The 22,894-nt window shown below is 35.6% G+C and overlaps 2 protein-coding genes across 3 annotated transcripts in view; one reads left to right on the forward strand and one right to left on the reverse strand.

Annotated features, from left to right (window-relative positions):
- The window catches only part of LOC113494769 (equilibrative nucleoside transporter 1-like), a 38,540-nt gene extending 25,944 nt beyond the window's left edge, over nt 1–12,596 (forward strand). Inside the window, exons 1-8 of one of the 2 annotated variants that reach the window (XM_026873229.1) lie at nt 552–637; nt 836–1,076; nt 4,866–5,011; nt 7,552–7,781; nt 8,180–8,369; nt 8,639–8,754; nt 9,176–9,372; nt 9,793–12,596. In XM_026873229.1, coding sequence (XP_026729030.1) covers nt 616–637; nt 836–1,076; nt 4,866–5,011; nt 7,552–7,781; nt 8,180–8,369; nt 8,639–8,754; nt 9,176–9,372; nt 9,793–9,928 — 1,278 coding nt within the window. In that variant the 5' untranslated portion in view covers nt 552–615 and the 3' untranslated portion in view covers nt 9,929–12,596. Of the gene's footprint in view, nt 1–551; nt 638–835; nt 1,077–4,865; nt 5,012–7,551; nt 7,782–8,179; nt 8,370–8,638; nt 8,755–9,175; nt 9,373–9,792 lie in introns of those variants that run through there. The other variant, XM_026873228.1, reaches the window with a different exon arrangement.
- A 4,734-nt stretch (nt 12,597–17,330) lies between these two features.
- Nucleotides 17,331–18,810, reverse strand: LOC113495280. The gene is made up of 3 exons (XM_026873945.1): nt 18,148–18,810; nt 17,878–18,066; nt 17,331–17,798 (listed from the first exon to the last, which is right to left on the reverse strand). Exons 1-3 carry the CDS (start codon nt 18,542–18,544, stop codon nt 17,491–17,493), a joined length of 894 nt encoding a protein of 297 aa, XP_026729746.1. The 5' UTR covers nt 18,545–18,810; the 3' UTR covers nt 17,331–17,490.
- Nucleotides 18,811–22,894: the final 4,084 nt, after the last annotated feature.

Here is a 22,894-nt window from a genome sequence, read left to right on the forward strand (position 1 = left end):
CGTTCGATTTTCTGCATCGAGTATTACGGGTTCGATTCCCTCGTAAGGTATTGTACAAATAGTACGTTTTGAGATGAACTATAAAGTTAGTCGATAAAAGCGCCATCTACCGTGTGCGGAGAGAAACATATCAGTCCTGAATCACGCAAGCAAAGTTTTCACTCACTTGAACACACGTGTTGTTATTTCGTATATCAACGAGATCATGTCCCACTCCCAACGCAGTGTCTTCAGTTAAATATAACTGTGTGTCACATTATAACTTAAGTGGGTATAATAAAAGCTTCACTAAAACACATGCAGGTTCCTGTGAATTTGTGTGCACCTAAGTATTGCGACAATTCGTTTTATTAATTTAAAAAAAATAAAAAATACAATATTAAATATAAGTTCTAACATGAAAATTATTTTCAGTAAATTGCATAGCACATATTTATTTTGAATGGCCAAGACATTGTTTTTTAAATACAAAAAGACAGATTCCTTTCGGGATTTGAACTCGCGGCCAAAGAGAAGTTAACATTGACATTAAAATTTGCAAACGAGTTGGCCATGGCCTTCGATGATGATTAATAGATCATTATCCCTTGTCATACAATATTGTCTTATTGTTTTATGGAAACAATGTCCGATATAGGTAAAAGATTTAAATTTCAAAGTAGACTAGTATTTTAATGGAACATTTCTCTTGTTGGAATTGGGTTTTATTGAATTTGAGTTAAAATATTTTACACCATAATTATGTACCCGATTTTTCATCAATGTTTTCGTCTTATTTGGCAAAAGGGTATAAACAGTAAAACAGATCAAAGCTAACAAATATTTCTTCTACCAGGTATAGCCATGGATTTGGCTCCTCCCAAAGACAAATGGAACCTGATATTCCTGACGCTGCTCCTCCACGGGCTCGGCACGCTGACAGCCTGGAACATGTTCATCACGGCCAAGGATTACTTTGTCAAGTACAAGCTGGAGAACGCGCCGGAGTATTCCGAGCATTTCCTGGCCTACGTCGGCTGGGCCAGCCAGATACCGAACCTTTTTTTCAGCTGGTTCAACGTGTTTGTTAGGACGGGGTATGTATTATTTACATATAAACTTACACATGAATCGTAACAAGTAACAATAACAAAGGTACAAAAGAGCTGTTTAGCTGTGTGTGTAATAAACTATTTATTCAATAAGACATCTGCAGTATTCACCCTTTCACCTGCACATCAGATGACTAAATGCCACAAGGTGTACCCGGCCATTTTTAGGTTCAAGAATTCTAGTTATTTCGACCATTGACTTGAAAAAGAGACTAAGTACTTTTTATTAAATTAATACATAATAATACCAATAAAATGACTATATTTTACAATTAAAATCATTATACAGCTTTACTTTGTTAAAGCTCTACATTAATTCATTTTATTTTCGTGAATTGACATTAAAATAAATCCTAATTTATATAAAACCGCAAACATGTCCAGACTGGTTGATTTTCGCCTTTGCAGAACGTGGTGGTTTTTATGAGTTTAACATTTTTAAAACGACTCCTGTATTTACGCATTCAGCCAAGCGGAGCCTACCGTACCGAGCTTTGAACTTAAACCTCAGATTGAACTGTACATTTAACTTAACTAGTCAAGTTATAAAGCTGGTTCAAATGGATCTCGCTAGAGATTTAGTTGAGAAACTTTATTCCCTTGAGTCGACGATCAGAGTAATGTTCGTATAATATAATTAATAAACCATATTCAATACGAAGTTTGATGGTTTGAGATCTCGGTATCGAATTACTGTTTACTGATTAATTACTATTACAAATGAAGTGATTACTTCTCGTTCAAGATATTTGAATTTCAATTTGAATTTGAATGTTGCCATTACAAGATAATTGTTTCAATTTTGTCATGACATGATGGTTTTTTATTATAGAACTTACCACAAAACGACGGTCTGGCATTACCAAACATATTGGAAACTGTCTTCTTTGTTTATTTATACCTTCCTTCACATAAACAATAGCGTACTCAATGCCTAAAGCACTTTATACCGCATAAATAATCCCATATTTGGTATCTTCTTCATATACTTAACCACGAAGCACGTAGATAAAATGATTTAGCATGTAGCCTAGCTTACAACGTACCACTTACATTATCGCCGAGTGGCTTTCACACAACCTAGTGGCAGCGTTAAACCCAATACACGCGTATTTCAGCCTCACCTACCGTTACCACCATCAATAATTTATATACGCTAATGGCTTATTTGAACAGCTATTGTGCATACATCGATAGTCCTTATCACGAGGTAATAGAGTTGATTATCAGATAGGTTGTTGTGTTTTACCCGTATCATCGCGATATTAGTCCGTGGGTATTGCTGTTTAATTTGATTATTATCGGCTGCACCGTTGTGTTTGCTTCGCTCGGTTATTTCGACACGGTGATTAATACCTTTATTATTGAATGCAGTTTGAATTCATATATTTGATAGTTTGTCGTGATGGGAGATTGGATGTCTAGTTTTATGGGGAATGTTATATGATTCTTATAGATCAGCTGATAAAGACTAGTTTATTCAATGGTACGTACCTGTAAGACTTCGTCGCAAAACTAAAGAATATAAGTAACAGTCATATAAGTAACAATTACCACTGTTGCGGGTTCGATACCTGCTTGGAACAAGCATTGCTTTTATACGCATTTTTTAAAGCCTGGCTCTTCTTTGTGAAAATCTTTTCTGAAATCCCCGCCATCCATTCAATAAATTGATTACTGCTGGAGTTAAAACTCTTTACCGTATCATAAAAACCGTTTATTCTTCAGCAACATAAGCTGGCTTTAGATCAGACTTGTTTTGGTTAAAGATGTCCCAGTTATCCCCACCGATGACAGCTTCCTAGAAACTTGCTCTACCATTTCAAGATTATAATAGCAGTTCGAATCGAGTTTCCCAATTAAATGTTGGTTAGAAAGTTAAACATTTCTGTGACAGTTGAACAGACGAGGTCGAATGTCCAATTGTCTGTACCAGCGTCCGACTGTCCGCCCACGCGATTATATAAGGTTTCCTGGTTTTACTAACTACGGAATTTGGAGAGTAGGTAGACATAATGAAAATTATGATGTCTAATTAGTCTTGTTTTTGCTTGGTCGTTTCTTTCTCACTGTATTAAAAACGCCTCCTTTAATTTTTTCCATACGGTCTACTGCTTTTTTCTGCCATCACATTCGTTGTGGGCATGTTGGATGGAACCAAAGGGCACATACTATCATCCAGGATATTATCCGGCAAGCGTCGTCCCTTTCCCATTTAAATTTTAGTCTAATATGCATAGATTTTTGTTTGCACTTAATTGGGCTGCAAACATTTTACAGATTACACTCACGAATAACGTTGTTATAGGGAAAACAACTGACATGTTTTAAGTCGGTTCAGTTTTTAACCCTACGACCTCACCAACTTTAAAACATAGGACACCAGTATGACGTTGGAATTTTATGGATAGGAAATAACGTGCTTCCCAGATTACACAAAGACCACTCGGAACTCGACACGAGATGATTCGTGCTCGTTATCCACGTGTTCAGGAATTAAAGCGGTCATCTGTTGATTGGGACGGCTTCCTGTCGATACGACATCTTGTGTAGGTAGAACAAGACCAGTGACGTAATAGTATTATTGTTTGAGTTCGTTGCGAATAGAAAAAAAAAAACTTACGCGTGACGTCACGATTGAGTAGAAATTTTACCATATTGTTACGCCCCTTTACTAAACTTTAATCTGTCAATTTTAGTTTTTCTGAAAAAGGAACAAAAATTTTTTAATACTTTTCAATTATCTAACCGAGGATCTAATTAGAATTTTTCTTTTTATGCCCAGTTGTCATCCATCTTCACCTTATGGTGCCGCTATGTGTCTTCCAATTTGGGAAAATCCAGTTTATTGGTTCATGTTATATTATAGAAAGTATTTGATCCGTTGAGGGAGCCACTATGAAGTTTGCTATATCACTAATGAAGCGAAAGAAATTCTCTGTACCCACTAATCTCTATTGAAATGAGCTTAGTACGACATACTTAATGTCGGCTATGGTAAATCAATTCTTCCTGTAATTTTCTAACTGCAAACAGGAAGAAATGATATTATGTCGTTGTTACTAGATTTAGCAAAATCGATGTACCAACAAGGCGTAGGCGAGTTATCAGCTTGAGTTAATCCCAGCTAGCCGGGAATAGGAAGTCCTATCGGGAAAATACCGTTTACCATATCCGATTGCAAGTAGGCAACAGAATTATTAATAAAAATATCGGAAATTAATTTTATAGTCATATCATGACATTAGCTTTAATTATAGAGTGATAGTCATAACGCTTTTAACCCTCTTTATAATTTACGTTAAACAAAACACATCGACATTGAGGAATGGATGATACAAAAAAATACGCTGAACGATGTGATACAATTAAGGATACAATATTTAACAAATTGATAAAAGAAAATTTGATAATTGATAACTGATAGAGTATTATTCTTATACTTTCTATTTAGAATAAGAGCCGTTGGCAAGAACGACAAACAACAGTTCGAAAACTGCAAAATGTCACTTTAAGGCTGTCATTTCCTCGTCAATACCCAGTAGAATGAAGAGACGAATAAACAATTTAGTGCTTTTCATTCCCTATACTCTAAAAGAAAACCGTTTTTATAGGAGTTTTTATAAGTACACCAAGGACACCAAGGTTTAGATTCTCTGTTCTTAGTTTTTACCTTTACAAGTACCTAAACAAATGGAGTGTAAATATTATATTTCTTGCGTTTTTTTTTCATTTACCAAAGCACCACATAACTTTTTGTTTTACTTGTTCCAGGGGTAACTTAACAACGCGTATCGTGTGGTCGTTGATGATAGAAGTGGCGATCTTCGTGGCGACCGTTGTCCTGGCTATGGTCGACAGCTCCGAATGGCCCGGCGCGTTCTTCTGGCTCACCATGATACTCGTTTTCTTTATAAACGGTAAGTTTACCAGTAATGCTTTCACATATACTAATGTGTTCAGTGAGAATAGGTGTGTTTTTTTTATATTACTACATTTAATGTTTGAAGGAATGTTGGGGTGTCTATAACAAGACATTTGCTGATCAAGTTTTGGACTGGATGCCTTTTTTCGATCAATCTATGCGATTTTTTTTTCTTCGCGGTATCAGGAGCGGCTTTTCAAATATCATCTGTTTACACAATAACACAGTGTATGAACTTTGGACACACACATTAAGTGATATATAAAAATATTTAGCCCTTTAGAAATCTTGTTGCAATGTTTTTTTAAATAATTAAAACTTAAAACTACCTATAGGAATGTATCAAATAAATGGTTAAACAAAAACAAGTTCAGGATGTCCAGAAAAAAATCAATTGACCTTAAAAGTCAAGGGCATAAGTTCTATATAGCAGCCATCTTATAAAAGAACAAAATTCAAGTGTCTTTAATTCGTGTTCAATTGAACCGGTCTCACTCGGTCCCTATCCCAAAACTACCTAGCGTAAGGTCATCGACCGCTCATTAGTATACATTTCTTTTATCATTATACTGCAGACCACAAAAGCAATAGATCGTGTATGTATGAAGACACAATATATACGTATTTTAAATAAATTATCTCAGTAGCAAGAAATTATATACCAACGTTTATGTAATTCGCCGTGTATACATCTGTATTTTAATTGGTCTGTGGCAGTTAATAAGGCCCTCACTAAATGACACATTTTAAAATTATACGTCAGTTGTCGCTAAGAGATTGAAAACGTCGAGTCTCTTACTGACAACGGCCTATATAGCATTATAGTCGGTATATCTTATATACGAAGGGCTCATATACTAGTACCAATGACAGAGATACATGTATCATTATCTCATTCACAACAGAATGATGACAGCTATAACAGTTCATAATTCTCATGGACTCGGATTCCAATGATTCACTGCGACAACTGAATTGAAATGCTTGTGCCTTCAAGCGGTCTATTTAATTAATACCATCAGTATGATTGAAAGGGATTTGTAAGTTATTACATTGATATATTAGGGCGTTTATCATTACATTGTTTTTGTCTTAATTTATCAAAGAAGCTATCAAGTGGCATATTTTTATAGAAGATTATTTTGTCGATTAACAGTCGTTGGCTGTTTTGACTTATACTAAACTTTTTTTGAAGGTATTTTCTTAAGTTACTATGCAGACGAACATACATTTCATCTAATAAAAATGATTAATTTTCTAAAATGCGTGCACGTCTAATACAAGTGCTATTTAAAATTTATATGTAGCGTGGAAATTAGAAATAACTTCAATCTAGACTATAATCAAGACGAAAGGATTATTAAAATTGCTAATAACTCAGATAAAAAAGAAAACTAATCAAGATTTTGTGTTATTTTTATACACGTGAAAACGTAGGTTTTGGTCTTGCGTAAGAATATAAAAAAGATTATAAAATTTCTAATTATTATGCTCTATAGCTATACTAATATTATACAGAGCTAAAGTGAATTTGAGACGGTGTTTCTCAGGGTATACTGAAAACCAAATAGTAAGCGACGTTTTTTAATGACTGTCATACAGGCTTAAATAAATCGGAATATAGCTCTTAACGACGTCGACACAGGTCAGTTATTACTCTATATATTTTCTAAAACATACTCATTAGTGTTATTTATACGCCGGCCGTGGCAAGTAGTCGCGAATAATGTATACGTTTAACGATTATTGAACGTTTCTGTAAAACTATTTATGTATTTACAGATCTATTGACACAGTTTCGTTTGTCTGCTCTTTAGGTCAACTATTCCAATGGATTATATCAGTTTTAGCTTTTTAAACACTTATACTGACATTAAATTTTAACGTCAATGAATATGTACTAGATTACTTCAGACATTATTATTTAATTACCAGATTGGTTCAGTTAGTTTAGATTTGTGCTTTTGTAGGTTGTAGATGGTTAAATGATTAGGTATTCCAGGGTTTAAGAACGCAATTCATACTACAAAATCAAATTTTAATTGTAACTTCATCAGAAAAGCAAATTTTATACACCTAAGTAATAATTTAGTAGGCTTTGTTTTTATCGTGGTGTCCTTACGATTATATGCCTGGTTTTGTAAGCATGTAGTGCAAGTTCGATGCAAACTCGAATGTTCGCAGGCAAAGTACCAATGCGACTTTTTCAACGTTTTACTGTGTACTTACTGAATCACACTAAGACACCTCTGTCAAACGGTGAACGAAAACATCGCAAGGAGCCTTGGATTCTAAATATTGGAATTTGAAATCGTTTGTATTACCGGCAGTTCTCAAATCCCTCTTATAGGGGAAAAGGCCTGTGCCCAACAAGGGCCTTTGCCAAACGTATACGTCAATAACGTCAATGGTCACATACTTTTGATAGCCCATTTGTTTTTCTTGAGTCTTTTTTTCTTTCTTGGTCTGTACCGTCCACGAATGAAATAAAACATAGTAATTCATAACTAAAACTTATCTATAATTTCATTACAGGTTTCAACGCGATCTTCCAGAACTCTGTGTACGGCGTAGCAGCGCGTCTGCCCCCCAGCTACACGGGCGCCGTGGTCCTCGGCTCCAACATCTGCGGCACCCTCGTGGTCTTCCTCAACTGGTCGTCAGAATTCTTCGAGAGCGTCAGAACAGCCGCCATCTATTACTTCATAGGAGGCATGTTCGTTCTGCTCATCTGCTTCGATACGTACTTCGCTTTACCATTAAATGTGAGTTGTTTTGTCAATTATTTGATTTAATCTAGTTTGGAATAATACTGGCCTGTAATGTCCTAAATACTTAGGGATCGCCACACAGGAAGACTTGGAATAGTTTGTTTAGTTTCTGGGCTAGTTAAACCTAATATGGTGACCATCGAAACAAAAAGATGAAGATCCCACTACTGACTAATAGCAATGTCAATCTCCATATGAGTAAAATTAAGAAATTCCAATATTAGTAACTATTCTCGTAGATTTCTTACTTTTTATCATTGGTTTCTAATTAGATAAGTGAATATGACAGAAAACAGTTACAGTTACTTGCCATTTACGTTCAGGGCTCGGTATTTCAAACCAAACCATTTTTTTTTTAATTTTCCTAACCTAACCTAACCTTGTATTTCCAGAGGTTCTACCGCTACCACGATACCCTACAACAGCGTACCATGCAAGCGAACCCCGCGCTCGCCGCGACCAACGGCGCCGCTAAGGAGCACATCCCCTACGGCGCTATATTCAGGAAAACTGCCGTACAACTGTACAACGTGTTCTTCACTTTCTTCGTCTCGCTAGCTGTCTACCCTTCTGTTAATTCAGGTAATCACTAAAGATGTTACTATACAAATTCATTGGTAATTGATTGTCTCGGGTATCCGTTCAGTTTTATTTATTCAGTTCAGTTGCTCTTTTGCTTTTGGTGTCTCTTATACTTAAATGTATGTTATGTATTCGTAAAAACTGTTAAATTGGTTTCTCCGCGTATTTTTTTTTCAAATATTATGTCTCGTAGATGGTCATAGTCTAGGATACATACTAAAAAAAAATATTATTTTATAATAATAAACAATAAACATTAATATTTCCAGATATTCTTCCGAACATGCCCGGATTCCTTGGTACGAACTTCACTCGCCTCACTTGCTTCTTGACGTTCAATCTCACCGCCATGTTGGGAAACATCTCAGCCAGCTTGTTCCAATACGTGAGTACACCCAAACCAAATTATTGAAGAAGAGACATCTTCAGTTATTTAAAACTTTTATTTATTTTGTGGAAACTTATCACTAAAATAAGTAAAAAAGACAACAATTTATTATAAGACTAATTCTCGGAAACTGTTACCGTAAACTAATTTCATGACTACACGGATAGCCTAGTGGTTGAGGTCACCACGCCAAACCCACTGTGCGCGTCGTGTCCTGGGTCCGATCCCCGCGTAGGAAAAGCATTTGTGTGATCTCGGATGCTTGTTCTGAGTCTGGGTGTCTTTGTGCATTTGAGTTGGAGTTTTAAAAGAAAAAAAAATTGGTTCGAAGTCGTCATTTACTAGCAGTAGCTTTTCGTCGGTATTTACTAGCAGTCACACCGTTATATCCTTCTAACATATGCATAATTGATTTTAGCCAACCCGTCGCTGGTTGTGGGTGTTCACGACCCTCCGCGTGGCCTTCATCCCGTTCTTCCTGCTGTGCAACTACAAGCCAGACGTCCGCACACTGCCGGTGCTGATCACCAATGACTGGGTGTACTGGATCGGCGCTATGCTGCTAGGTTGGACCTCTGGCCATGGCAGCTCGCTAGGCATGATGTATGTTGGAGGGTGAGTGTCGATATAATATTTATTACATTCAATTATTATCTAGTTAGATATTGCGTTTTTTCTAAATGTCTATCAACTATATAAAGTTAGCATGAGACACAACAGGAACTTGAAATTAATTAATGTTGTGTTACTTGACCATAAATTTTGTCTGCAAACATTAATTATAAGTTAAAAAGTGTATCGTTTTTATGTAATTTGTAGTATGGCCCATTTAGACAATGCTAGAAATATCGTGTAAGCTGCAATACATTGTGCAGCCGCGCACCTCAGCTATCTAAAGTAACATATATGATCACCAGCAATGTATTTCAACTTGCACGATATTCCTCGCATCCTCTAAATGGGCTTGTAGTTTGGCAACGTATGAACATAATTGACGCATTCAAACAATCTGACCACTGTATCTGGTATTGGCAGCGGCGTGGCCCCGGAGCACTCTGCGACGGCGGGTATGATCGGCGCGGCCATGCTGGTGACGGGCATCATGATGGGCATCACGTTCACGCGCCTGTGCCCCATCATCGTCACCATGGAGCTGTGGCGCGGCATGTAGCGCGCGGCCCACTACCTGGCCGCCGCCTGGGGCGTGCTGGCGCGGGGGCTGGCGCACTGAGCGGACGCATGTGGCCTCCAGTAAACAAATCGCTAGTGGTACCTAAACGGCTCACCTTGACCAAGTGCTTACTTTAAAGTTTCTCACAAATGAAAAATAGTGCATTACAACGACATGTGAGTCCACAGAGCTCACAAAGTGTGCAAAAGTGAATCTAATTGTGTAAAAAGTACACAGATGTTGTGTAGTGTGTAAAAGATCAAGACAAGTGTAATTTTGTGGTGAGACCTCAAGCAAAAGTGACTGTATGGGACAGGACATGCACCCTGTGTTAATAAAGTTACTCATGTAGGTAACTTGTCTTTAATACAATCATAAGTGACCTCATTAGATATCAAATTATCAATATTTGAGAAATCAAGCGTCAAGTCTCTCGAAAGGTATGAAGACTTTTGTATATGATATTAAGAGTGACAACAATGTGTTCTATAGCTATATATGCGAAATATATAATTTATGTTGTGAATGCATTTGTAAGTTGAGATACAGATTGCCAAAAAGTAATAGTATCAGTGTTGACTGTGCCTTTGTTTGTAGCACTGCTGTAAGATTGTTGGACCTTGCCGTTATGTATTTTAAGAAGACAAAGATAGTAAGACTTTTGGCATATGGGCCTCCATTATTACAAAAACTACTGACTTCAGAAGTTGACAACATAATCTGTGGTCCAGTGAGGGCTTTTTGACAGTAATCTAGTAACCCATGTGCTTAACATCTATAAAGTTTGTAAGATAGTCATGCATTTACTAGATGTCCTGTTCAGATTTGAATGCTAGTAATCTAAGTTAACACCAAATATTTAGTTATTTCAATCGAAGAGATAATATATCATTAACTTGAGTTAATTGACTTACAAATTATGAATTATGATAAGTTTGGTGCTTATTAAGAATAATATATTAATTTTGCTGTTAACTCCCGGTGAGGCTAAGTAATTATGTACAGAGGTGTATTTTTAATATGTTTTCCTGAACAAAATTAAACCGAGACTATACAGAATAAGTAAATATGTGAATAGCTTAAGTAAAGTGATATCTATTCTTTTGTTGCTTAGAATTGAAACCTTCCGATAAGTTGACACAATGGCTTTATACAAAGCATAAAAAGCATGTTTTTACAACATAAATGTGGCAAGAACTTTCAAATAGAGTTAAAATTGTTATATAAAATGTATATGTATATTGTATACTAAATTTAACATATAATGTCGCTATATAAAGTTATATATGTATAGTTTAAAGTTTGTAAGTGTGTTGAAGATATATAATATTAATGGGTAGTACAAGTTGGGTTTTTGTTGCTCATTATTTGCTGTTAGTTACTTTATAATGTTTTGAATCTTATCTTGTACATTCATATCCACACCCTCAATTTCTGAGAGGCTATCAATATTAAAATCTGTTAATCATATGTCAACTTTTATGTCATAAACTGCTTGTTTTTCCTTTTAAAAACTTCTCCTGCACTAGGTGATTTAATCCTTGTGTCGCGAGTAGTCCACAATCATTCAAATCACATGCTTTAAAGACACTCAGACTCTTTACAAGCATTCATGGTTCACTCAGATGCTTGTCATAAGCTAGGACCGAACCTGTGACACATTGCATGCAGTGGGTTTGGTGTGGTGACCTTAACCCCTTAACCATGCAGTCAAAATCAGTGTTTTTTGTGTGCACAGCCATTTTCATTGACATATCACCATAATTGATACATTTAAATTGATTAGCCTTTTAGAAGCTGTATGTTTGAAAATTTATTTCCTTATGATCAATAATTGATATTATTTAGACTACTTATGTGACCTAATTTGAAACATAGCTGTGTAGTATCTTATACTATCCTTATTTAATGAAAATTGTTGCATTAGGACTGCAAAACATTAATCCAAAGTTCTTTCTATATTTCAAGTAATTTAAGTTAATTACAAGTTATTTTGTCTATGCACAAATTGTATGATTTGAAATTTTTGAATCATGTTTTTTCAGTAAAATAGATATTGACATACAGATGTTGTAGCTCTCCATTTTTTCTTTTGATTGTTTTAATGGATGACGATTTTAATACTTCCTACCTAACATAATATATATTACTGATAGGTACATACAATGACCATAATTTTCCCTTTAAATCCTTTTGTTGTAATTAACTTTCCTCTCCAATCTCATTCTTGTAATTTATTATAATTAATGTTAATAATATAATTATGTATGTTTTACAGACTGAACCACTAACATTGATGTAAGCTATCATTTGAATTTAAGTTATCATAAGACTTAGCATATTGTTATAAATGTCCCTAGGTAACCGTTTAGTCTGTATCTAGCGTTTTTATGCAAATGTGTGAGTTTTTATTAAGTTACGCGTGATTTGTAGTGCGTTAACAGTTTTTGTGACAATATTTTAAGCGATACTTTGTGCTACTTGAAGTAGCCGACATTAACGGGTTTTATGTCTCAGGTTAATTTTTACTTTTGTGTGTTCATTGCAGAAACCAAAAACTTCAAAATTTCGTAGCATTATATCCTGGTTTTATGACCTTTATGTTTCCCATCCTAGCATGACCATTGTTAGTCGCTATTTATTTGAAAGTAAAATGTTATTTTTTAAATTTTCAGTTTTTTATTTTGTTTTCACCTTGTCCCTTGTAAATAGATAATTAGAGGTATATAGATATATTCGTAGAAGTATTCGATTAGATATGGAGGTTCATTGCATTGAATGAGTGGAATTTGTTGGTGAGCTGTGCATTTTATTAAAGCCTACTCATGTCGGTATGATTCAGAAAGCAATGAAAACGCTTTTTGGGGTATTAATAAATGTTTATACAGCTCATGAACTATATTTACACAAAGGTTAGTATGACAAATAGTACTACAAACTTATCCTTGCCGGCGACAGCGGCGCTAGTAGCGCTGTCATTACCTGAGAAGCTGTCAAACGTGTTCAGACAAATTTTAGTTCCGATTTTCGTCACCGGCAAATATAATTTTGTCGTGCTTTACATGATGGAAGTATGTTTGCTTGACAAAACGCTTAGAACGGTGTTATATGACCCAGGTGCCTTATCCATCTTCCATTGGTTTTCCATGTAGTGTAAGCGGAGATTATTATTTGCAAATACAGATTATATATTTATTTAGTTGTACCGAGGAATTGATGGTTGTCAGTCCATTTGATATCAGTGTTGCATGAATTTTTGTGTAGCAAATAACGCTGTTATGAGAGCCGATATTCTAAAATTAAGTCAAGACAAGATTTTTTTTCCATAACAATGAAAGTTTTGATTTATATGTTTGCTATTACTTTGTATCAGCATATAAAACTTCTATAAATTAAAATTTTGAATTTGATAACATCTGATATAAAAATGGAACACCCTGTAGCAGGCCCAGATAAGGTATTTAAACATTTATTTCATGACAGCGTTATTGTTACACAGCGTATAAACATTATTTCTCTAGTGTACGCAAAATAAACTGATGACAATAAAGAGATTATTGAAAATTGCCATATAGAGTTAGTAAAATTACAGAGAAATATTTAATAGTAAATAAAAATATATTATAAAAATACATGGTTAATTTCACCATTTTAGACGTAATCAAATACTTGGAAATTAATTTAGAGACTAGATGATAATGAGCGTCTTTAGTGGTGAATTTAATTAAGCAATATATATTATCTTGCACATCGCACATGTAATAATTCCACTTTTACTAAAACCTATCCTCATGATCTCTTATTCAAACTTTTGATATAGCTTCGTATTAAATACACTTCTACTCGCAATAAAACACTCAACTTCATATAAACTAAGAATATAGACTATTTACAAATACTTATATTGAAAATCGTTTTCAGCTCGTTTATATTAGGCTGATTTCAAATGTTCCAATATAAAAATATTAGCTACGCTTGAAGAAACTAAGAGACAAGAAAACGCAGACTAGCTATGGTGATCATTACCACCAGTGTCAAACAAAACAGAAACGACAGTCAACATAGAAAAATGCGCGCGTAAAATATTACTTTTGAAACGCTGGCTTTATTTTTAATGTGCGTGCCTTTGGAGCTGTGGATTTTAAAGAAAACGGAAAATGATTCGTTGTTTAGACGTCGAAAAAAGAGTTAACTGCAGGTGCATATTATTTAATAATTTTAATGTAAGAGTGTTTATCAAAATGCAATTTTCATTTAAGAATATAATGGAATACTAGTATTTGAGATGAATAAATTGGCCAGCCTAATATATCGAGCTGTATTTGAAAGCACTGAATACGTGTGTACCTAACTTGTTGATTTAAATATTTTAGTTTACAATTGTTAAGAAAGTTATTGATGAATATAAATATTATCTACGTAGAGTAAATACATACGACCGGACGTTAATGGAATTACAAGAATTTTTACAACTTTTGTTTTCCTTAAAGTAAGGGATATATTGTTAATCTTTTTGTATGACTGAGGTTTGGTCGTGTGTATTTAATTAAATCTATTATATTACACTGAATTGGCTGTTGCTTCGAAACTAAGATCAATAATTTGCAACGATAAAAAAAATGATTTGACATTTGCTATCAAATATCAGTTCTGATTCAATTACTCCCGCGCTGTGACAGCTATCCGCATTCCGCATATAACAAATATGGCGGTCTAAAGAAAAAGTAGCGATCGCCAGTCAAGTGTATTATAATAATAACTGTACTTATACGATAGTTAAACTTACTTGGGACGCCTTCACAGTAGCCTTTGTCCACCGTAGGCGTTTGAGGAACGTTTCCGAAGAATTATATTTAGCGCTGCGTTCGACAATAGCTAGTGTGAACGCATCCCTAAATATATAATACTCGCAAATTATAAATTATCTATGTACTATATACTCGAACATTTGATCTACATATGTATTGCTAATTAATTATAAATGAGTACCTATCGCACTCCTTAGTCGAAGGCTGTGAAATAATAGCTTTAACCTTCCCTTTGTAGACTCTATATCACAAGCACAATTTCTGTTCAGATGAAAATGCATTCTTATGTATATACCTATATAATTATGTAAGTGTATGTAGAGTGCAATATTTCATGATAAAATAAAATGATATTGTAGCCGGCAAGCATGACAGTGCTTTAGATGACGTATAGCAAGCTCTCTCTTTCAAAATAGCAATAACTGTAAGAAGTGGTAGAAGTCCCTCTGGTTAGCTTCCACTATCTTAAAAATAGACTATGTTAGCCGTGTGAGAGAGATGCCGCTATGGGCCGTGTATTGCGCTGTCACACCTCATCAAATACAACGGCATTAAAAAGTCGCTAGTAGTAGTCAAAGGAAAATCGACACAAGTTATGATACATGATAATATACACCCAAAACTCTTCGTGACTACACTTGAATGTATAAATGTATGAAATATGAAATATCGGTGGTCAAAAAATTAATATTTTAAGTAGTTATACTTTTGCAGTTGTAAATATGAAACGCCGTATTACAAGGTACTTCCTAAGCTGCAAGCTGCAACAGTATAACTTTAAGTAACAGTGGACCGCATGAGCCAAAACACCGTGTAGTTAACAAACCCTGTATAAATAAATGTAATTTTTCATCTGAATAGCTGTACCCTCCTACTTCATTGTTCACCTGTGTTACAAGTACAAAATATTTATTTGTTGAATGATCAAGTAATTTTTACCCTCTTCAATTGTATAGTTAGTGTTATACTTTAGCGTCCCTGTAAATAGTGCATTTATACTGTATTTGTATACTGTAGTTAGCTGCACAACTGTTTTCTAACGATTTCGTACTTGTCATTGCTAGAGACCCATTTTCGGAGATTGTAATGTTATAAATGTCACTTGTCCGTAAAAGCAGTTGGAGAAATCATTATTCCCCAGCTCTTATCCCAATTTTTTATTTGGGGTCGGCGTAATGTCTTCTTCTTCATATCTTTATATCTGACGTCATCTCACAAGTAACACTCTTTGCAGCTATATCGTCTTACACACTCCGTCAATCATTTCTTTGGTCGTCCTTTTCCCCTATATCCATCCACATCCAAGTTCAAAACCTTCCTCACCACATGATCCCCGCTTAACATGCTCATGCCATAACAGCCGGTTCCCACGTAGTTTCCAGTTACCAGTGCAATTTTTAAACTTCCCCTTAACATTCACATCTCTGCAGATCAGTAGGTCTAATCATGCATAGATCCGTTGAAGAACGTAACTTCTAGGTTTATTTTTACATGTGGCAATATTGATGTAAAGTTGTTTACGTTTAATTTCTCAATAGTTTAAAATAAATAATGATATTTATAACATTACAACCTAACTATATTCTTCCTCCAAGTAGCAATTAATATAAGTATACAACAAAACCTTTTTAATATTATAATCTTGTTCCAAATTTTTCAAGAAAATCTGTCTGACTATATTATATTTAGATCGAATAAAGAAATTATATGAATTTATCTGATGTAGTAACAAAACCATACTTACGTGACAATAATAACGAACTTATAAACATCTTTGTGACCTAACCTAATTATTTTTTCACTTTTCCACATTACTATGTATTTTATAGAATTTAAAACTTCCACTTGTCACCTGAAATTGTGCTAATCGAGTTAATATACGGAATAAAGGAAATTGATTATTGATATCGCGCGTTTTATTAACTTAGTACACTAATAGTAGGCAGGTTCTCGTATCCGGGGTTTTAACATAAGCGAAAGTCTAGCTACTAAATATAGATAAGGCGTTGGCTTTAGACTAACTACTTGGAGTGCACACTATCTACTTAAGTACTTAATAATTATGTGTTTGCCCACTCTAGGCACAATAGGCACAAAATGATTTACTCATCAGTCTTTTTGTTTTTAAGCATTCTTTGACGTAAGAAATTGAAATAGTATTGTGGTATGTAGTATATTCTATGGGTTATAGTCACCACTTACAAACGAAAGTGTTTTAAATATGACCCCACTGGATTATGTGTGTCATATCTATATCATTGAATGATCATACGTCTCATACCTACATATCCACATACAAATTATATGCTTAGCCCGATACATACCGGGCAGGAAAAGCAGGACAATTTATTGAACCGTGTCGTAATAGGTAATGGTGAAAGTTTAAAGGAATGCATTTCACATTTAAATAGGTTTCGAGGACTGTTATATGTACCTGCTCCACTAAAGCCCTAGGGAATTTCTGTGGGACAATAGGACCATTGTCATTTCATAGAACCTTGTTTATGGTTTAAGTTCATTATTGCATTCCTTTTCTATGTAAGGAGTTTTGTGGTGTCTGGTATACCAGTTTCCGGAGCATTAAAAGACAATCATTTACCATCAGTAAAACGACAGTTTCTTTATTGTTCTCAATAAATAAAAAATAAATATCGTCAATAAATAACTCTTCTAGACCCTAGCCGTTTCATTGGTGCGTGCGTCAAAACACTATGTACAATGCGTTTCCCGTGCTATTTACATGAGGTAATTCGTTTAGTGTGTGGCTGATGATGATGATGAGATGGACGATGAGACGGATGACACGCTGGAGTAGCTCGGAGACTGGTTGGAGGTAGCTGAGGAGCTGGAGTCACTGGGGTAGTACGAGCTGTAGGCCAGCTGCGAGGGGTCCCACACACGGGCGTAGGGGCCGCTGCTCGCTGGCTCCCAGGCAGGCCCGTACGAGTCCTGGGGGGCGGAGGGAGCAGAGGTCGAGGGGGGTCCGTACTGAGAGGCCGGGGGACCGTATTGGGGAGCGGGAGGAGCGGCTTCCGTAGGCGGCATCATCATCATGGGCATGGCTGGCAAAAGAAAAAAATACAATTAAAAATACTGAATGAACTGATTGCTATGTGATGTATTTCAGCCTTGATATCTAACCTCCTTTCTTCATTATCAAGTTGTAGATGAGGAATCCGAGGACGAGGGTGATGGCGAGCTTGCTGAGGATCAGAGCCTTGATGGCCTTGATACCGATGATGGCCACCAGGATGGGCATCAGCGCCTTCATTTTGAGCTTCAGCAGCAGAAGGACGGGCAGCAGCAGCTTCTTCTTCAAGATGCCTCGAGCTATAACAAAATGAACAATTATTTTCAAGACCTTAAAAATTTCTTCCATTTTGAAGTTTGTTCGCAAGTTTCAATATTTACCTTCACCGTTTTCACTGTCAGTCTTGGGGAACTCCACATCCAAGCCCCTGTCTGCTCTGTAGGACACCTCGGCACCTTCGAAGAGGAACTCCGGCAGCTGGAACCTGACCTCATTGTTGCTGAGGTACTTGCCGACGCGGTCGAAGATCACTTTATCGATGTTCTTGTCATCGAGAGCCCTCGCAGACTCGGAGCTGACGCCAAGCTTAGTGTCGAAGAAGGACAGAACTTTCACTTTGAGGCAGGACATGGGGGATGCGGCTTCGAAACAATCACTGATCACACTCTGGAGCAACTCATCACTTGTCCGTAAGCGCGCCGTCTCAATCTCATTGTCCCTGATGCTGTATCCGCTCACGAGCGCTACGGAAGCCAGAAGTAAGCACACACACTTCATTTTTATTTATATCACTTTGTCATTAGATTTGATTAATTAGACGTTCGGCCCGGCCGGTTAATGGAGCAACAATGATTTAATTTTTCAATGGGCTTGGTATTTATACGTGATCCTTTGGGCGGCAAGGCACGCGGTAAGCGCGCGTGTCCAGAATGCAAAGCGCTTTCATACTTGGCAAACTATATATTTTCATTTAAAGAAAGTCCTGCTGGTGAGAGTGACGATATTTTGGCGATCATATTAAAATTATTAATATTCATTAAACAATTTTTTGTTGTTTTAAAGTAATGTTTACCAAAAAATACAAATTCTCTTTTCCATAATCTTTGATAACTCTATTTGGTCTTTTACGTATAAATATAAGGTTTATATTACGTCATTTGCGGTATCGATATATGCGACCAATCTTACGATACAAAGAAGTGCTACAACTCTAGAATATTTAGTGTCATCTAATGACCTTAACGCGCGTCGTAAAAGTAGCCAAAGCCTACGCACAGGCTAACTATTAAACTACGAACAAAAGAAAGACACAAAATATATACAAAGTAAACAAGGATAATCGCGTTTTCTTCGTATTCGTATATCTTTGCAATAACCATTGTTAAGTTGATTGATACAATTTTGTAAAGCCAATAATTCACTTTAAGTCCAATGGACTTTAATATTTTACAAAAGATTTGATAATTTCCTGAATAAACCGCTTTCCATGGTTTTGGAATACTACGGCTCTCTGCAATGTTCATAGTGATTTACATTTTGCCCTTAAACAACTATTATTAGTTATCGCGGTACTACAACGCTACGGCGTAGACAATTCGTAGTACCTATGGTGGCTGTGATACTTCAGCATGGTTAAGTGGCATACAATAATAATTAAGCATGTACATCAAAAGCATGGCTAATTTATTGAGGTTTACACCATACCAACCATTTCTGTACCTGGTGTATAGCCTATACAACTTTTGTTATTCAATGTGACATTACTTATCCAATACAACCTTGGATTAGTAATGCTTGGATTTATACAAAACCTATGAAGAGATATGAAGTTGTTATATCTATACTAATATATAAAGCTGAAGAGTTTGTTTGTTTGTTTGAACGCGCTAATCTCAGGAACTACTGGTCCAAATTGAAAAAGTCTTTTTGTGTTGAATAGACTATTCAACGAGGAAGGCTTTAGGCTATAAACCATCACGCTGCGACTAATGGGAGCGAAGATACAATGGAAAATGTGAAAAAAAAACAGGGCAGGTATATGTAAATCATAACTTATCTCTTCTACCCACGGGGACGAAGTCGCGGGCAACAGCTAGTTATTGATATTGGTTCTTTAAATGAAAACGTTATTCCCTGTTCTCCAAAACCCAAGTGACTGCCATAGCCTAACGTGGAGCTGGGCTTGTCACATCTGTCGAATAGTTTTTGGGCTAAGTAAACAAAACACTGGCTGGTTATTGACGATGAAGAAAATATTCTTGGAAGGAGACGGCGGGACAGGCTTGATTCCTTTTCGTCAAAATGTTTCTACCAGCCAAATAACTAGGATAGAAGGAATTCCTTTGTCCTGCAGTATGGGCATTAAGAGCTACTTATTAATAGTAAATAAAGTGCAAGCCTTAACTAAAGGTAACTCTCAGTGAGGAAGACATGCATTCATGTGTTTTGATCAATGAAAGTTCCTTACGGGAAATATTTAACTGTATGTGGTGTAGAGTCTAGACAAAATTGCCTCGCATTAGCTTAGTCACGAATAGAAAACTTCAAATGTATGGTAATGATCATCTATGTCATAACGAGTTCGTCCGTGTTTTGGAAGGCACATTGAGTTGTGGGTCCCGGTTGTTAATAACACATCATTGACGTAGTTAGAAGCTAGATACCAGTCTGACTAAGGAGTATTGTGATGTCTAGTTAACTGGGTTGAGAAGGTCAGATAAGCATTCGCTCCTTAGTCCTAGCAAAACACCAGTTAGACTCGAAATCAGCCACAAGTTTGCTTTTAGGCTAGGATGATACCGTCGATTACGTCCTGAAATGGTTTTATTGAATCAAACCAAGATCGATTGACGATCCAGTGTTATCGTGTAGTACATATTTTGATATCTCAGTGAACTAACTTAACCTTTAGGTGCTAAACATGACGTAATAAGACAGGGGCATCGTTTAATCCATACTATTAATATTATAAATGCGAAAGTATTTAAATATGTGTATAGCGATTTTTGGGTATATTGATTTTAGGTGGATTGAGGTAAGGGGTGGAGACAAGGGTACATTTTCCACGGAAATAGGACCCACTGCGCGCTGTAGACTGAAGTCCATGCGGACGGGGTCGCAGGCAACAGCTAGTGTCCAGTAATTCAGTTCAAAATAGCCACTACGGCCCGTAGTGGTTACATGACGGCCATATCTCAAGCTACAATGTTAATCAACTCGTAAATTGTCATGCAGTGTTGAGTGCTATGCTCTCACCGCCCGCTCGCACATACTAAACAGTTTCAACGCTTTTGTAATGCATTTTGTTTACAATTCTAAATCTGTACAACGTCAGACTGGATGGCACGATTTTTTCAAGTTCTAATTAAGTTCATTGTTTGATGGTAAAAAAAGAAAATGATGAAGTAATTTTTTTATGATTTTTGGCTTTGTTAAATAACGTATTTGAATAGGATAAGTAGTCAATAAATATTTTTTTAAAGGAAATATTTAAACTTGTTTTAACCGATTATTTATTTAAACTTTAATGAGCAATTGTGGTACATGAAAGATTAACAAAAGATTATCTTATAGTTGTTTAAAACAATCTGCTTGTTCATAAATATAATTTCTCCAGAATAGTTTGATCATTACATTGTCTGTTAAAGATAGTATTTAAGTATCACGGATGACTATTTAATGATATATCTCTTCTTACAATAAAATTAATTTTACCCACATTTTTTATGTATATCTATTTTCTTTCAAGTAAATTCCAGAAACATGAACCATCCACAACTTCTACAAGTATACACAGAACATATTACGTAAATATAAATTGTAGTTTTACAAACAAAAGTGAAACTGCTCCGATTGTTCTTCGTGCAAATTATGCAATAAGGGTTGCTTGACATCACGATGCTGCGCGCGCGCACATTACCATAGACGCCATGTCCGGATTGTGAAATTGCTGTTTCACTTCCGTTACGCTAATACTGACCATAAATTTAGTCTTAGTTGCATTTCATTGACACTTTGAATGGTATTTTGTAGCTGTGCGGATCGATATAGGTCACTAACTAAAAGTTCAGTTAATTATTCTGACTTACTTTTTTTTAAACGATTTTTTAATCGCTTCGATTATAATTATTAACAATATTTAACCAGTGGCCAAACGTGAATATTATTGTATTTAATAAAAGGTTAGAAATTTACATCAAAATAACGCAATACAAACATAAATATTTTTGGATCACAAAAAGCAAAATATGATGAATAAAGCTTTTACGCTTATTTTCTATGATCATGTTGCTAATAATGCAAGATGATAAATAGCAAATTTAATAAAGATTTAAAAGATAGTACTTCGTGTTATTAAATGAATAAACTCTTTTAAGTAACTATCTAATTAATTTGATGTACAAACAAAGGGTGGTAAAAATATGAGAAAGACTTCTATTGAAATAAATTAAACACACTTCTTATTTAACTGCCTGTATAGCAAATACTATACCTACACATAATTTAAATTAGAAGTGTTAATTAATTATCATTTGCTAGTATTCACAAACGACCACTTAAAAAATAATTTATTATTTATTCGCAATAAGAAAGTAAACAATTCACGCCATATTAGGTAACAGTCATCACATAACACTGTCTACTTACTGCTACAACCGCACGTGACGTCCATGCAAACTCGCCCCAAACCCATCATCTACTTCTACATACAAATAGACAAATTAACCTTTACCACTGCACAAACAACAATCAAGCGATTCTAAATCTTATTCCATTGAGATAACAAAAATTACATTTTGTATAATTGCATTAAGATTTGTCATAAGCATTCGATAAGGTGGTCATGTTATAGGAACCTAAAAATAGTTGAGTTATGGTTCTGAATCCGTGCTAATGTGTGCCGAGTGGGTCAGGAGGGTAAGGCAGGTATGCTGGTCGCTCGCTGGACGTATCCTGAGTGGGGACGCCGCATTATAATGAGGAGTACCGCAGGGCTCCCCAGTAGGCCCCCCGAATTAGGCCGAGAATTGCTGTAATTTTGGCGTTTCATAATGACTTTAGGTGATATAAATTTTTTTTCAGGTTATTCAGAGTTTGACGTTGTCTAACTAGCTACTACTTAGGGAC

This window comes from Trichoplusia ni, chromosome 6, assembly GCF_003590095.1.
Source record: "Trichoplusia ni isolate ovarian cell line Hi5 chromosome 6, tn1, whole genome shotgun sequence".
Classification (NCBI taxonomy): domain Eukaryota; kingdom Metazoa; phylum Arthropoda; class Insecta; order Lepidoptera; family Noctuidae; genus Trichoplusia; species Trichoplusia ni.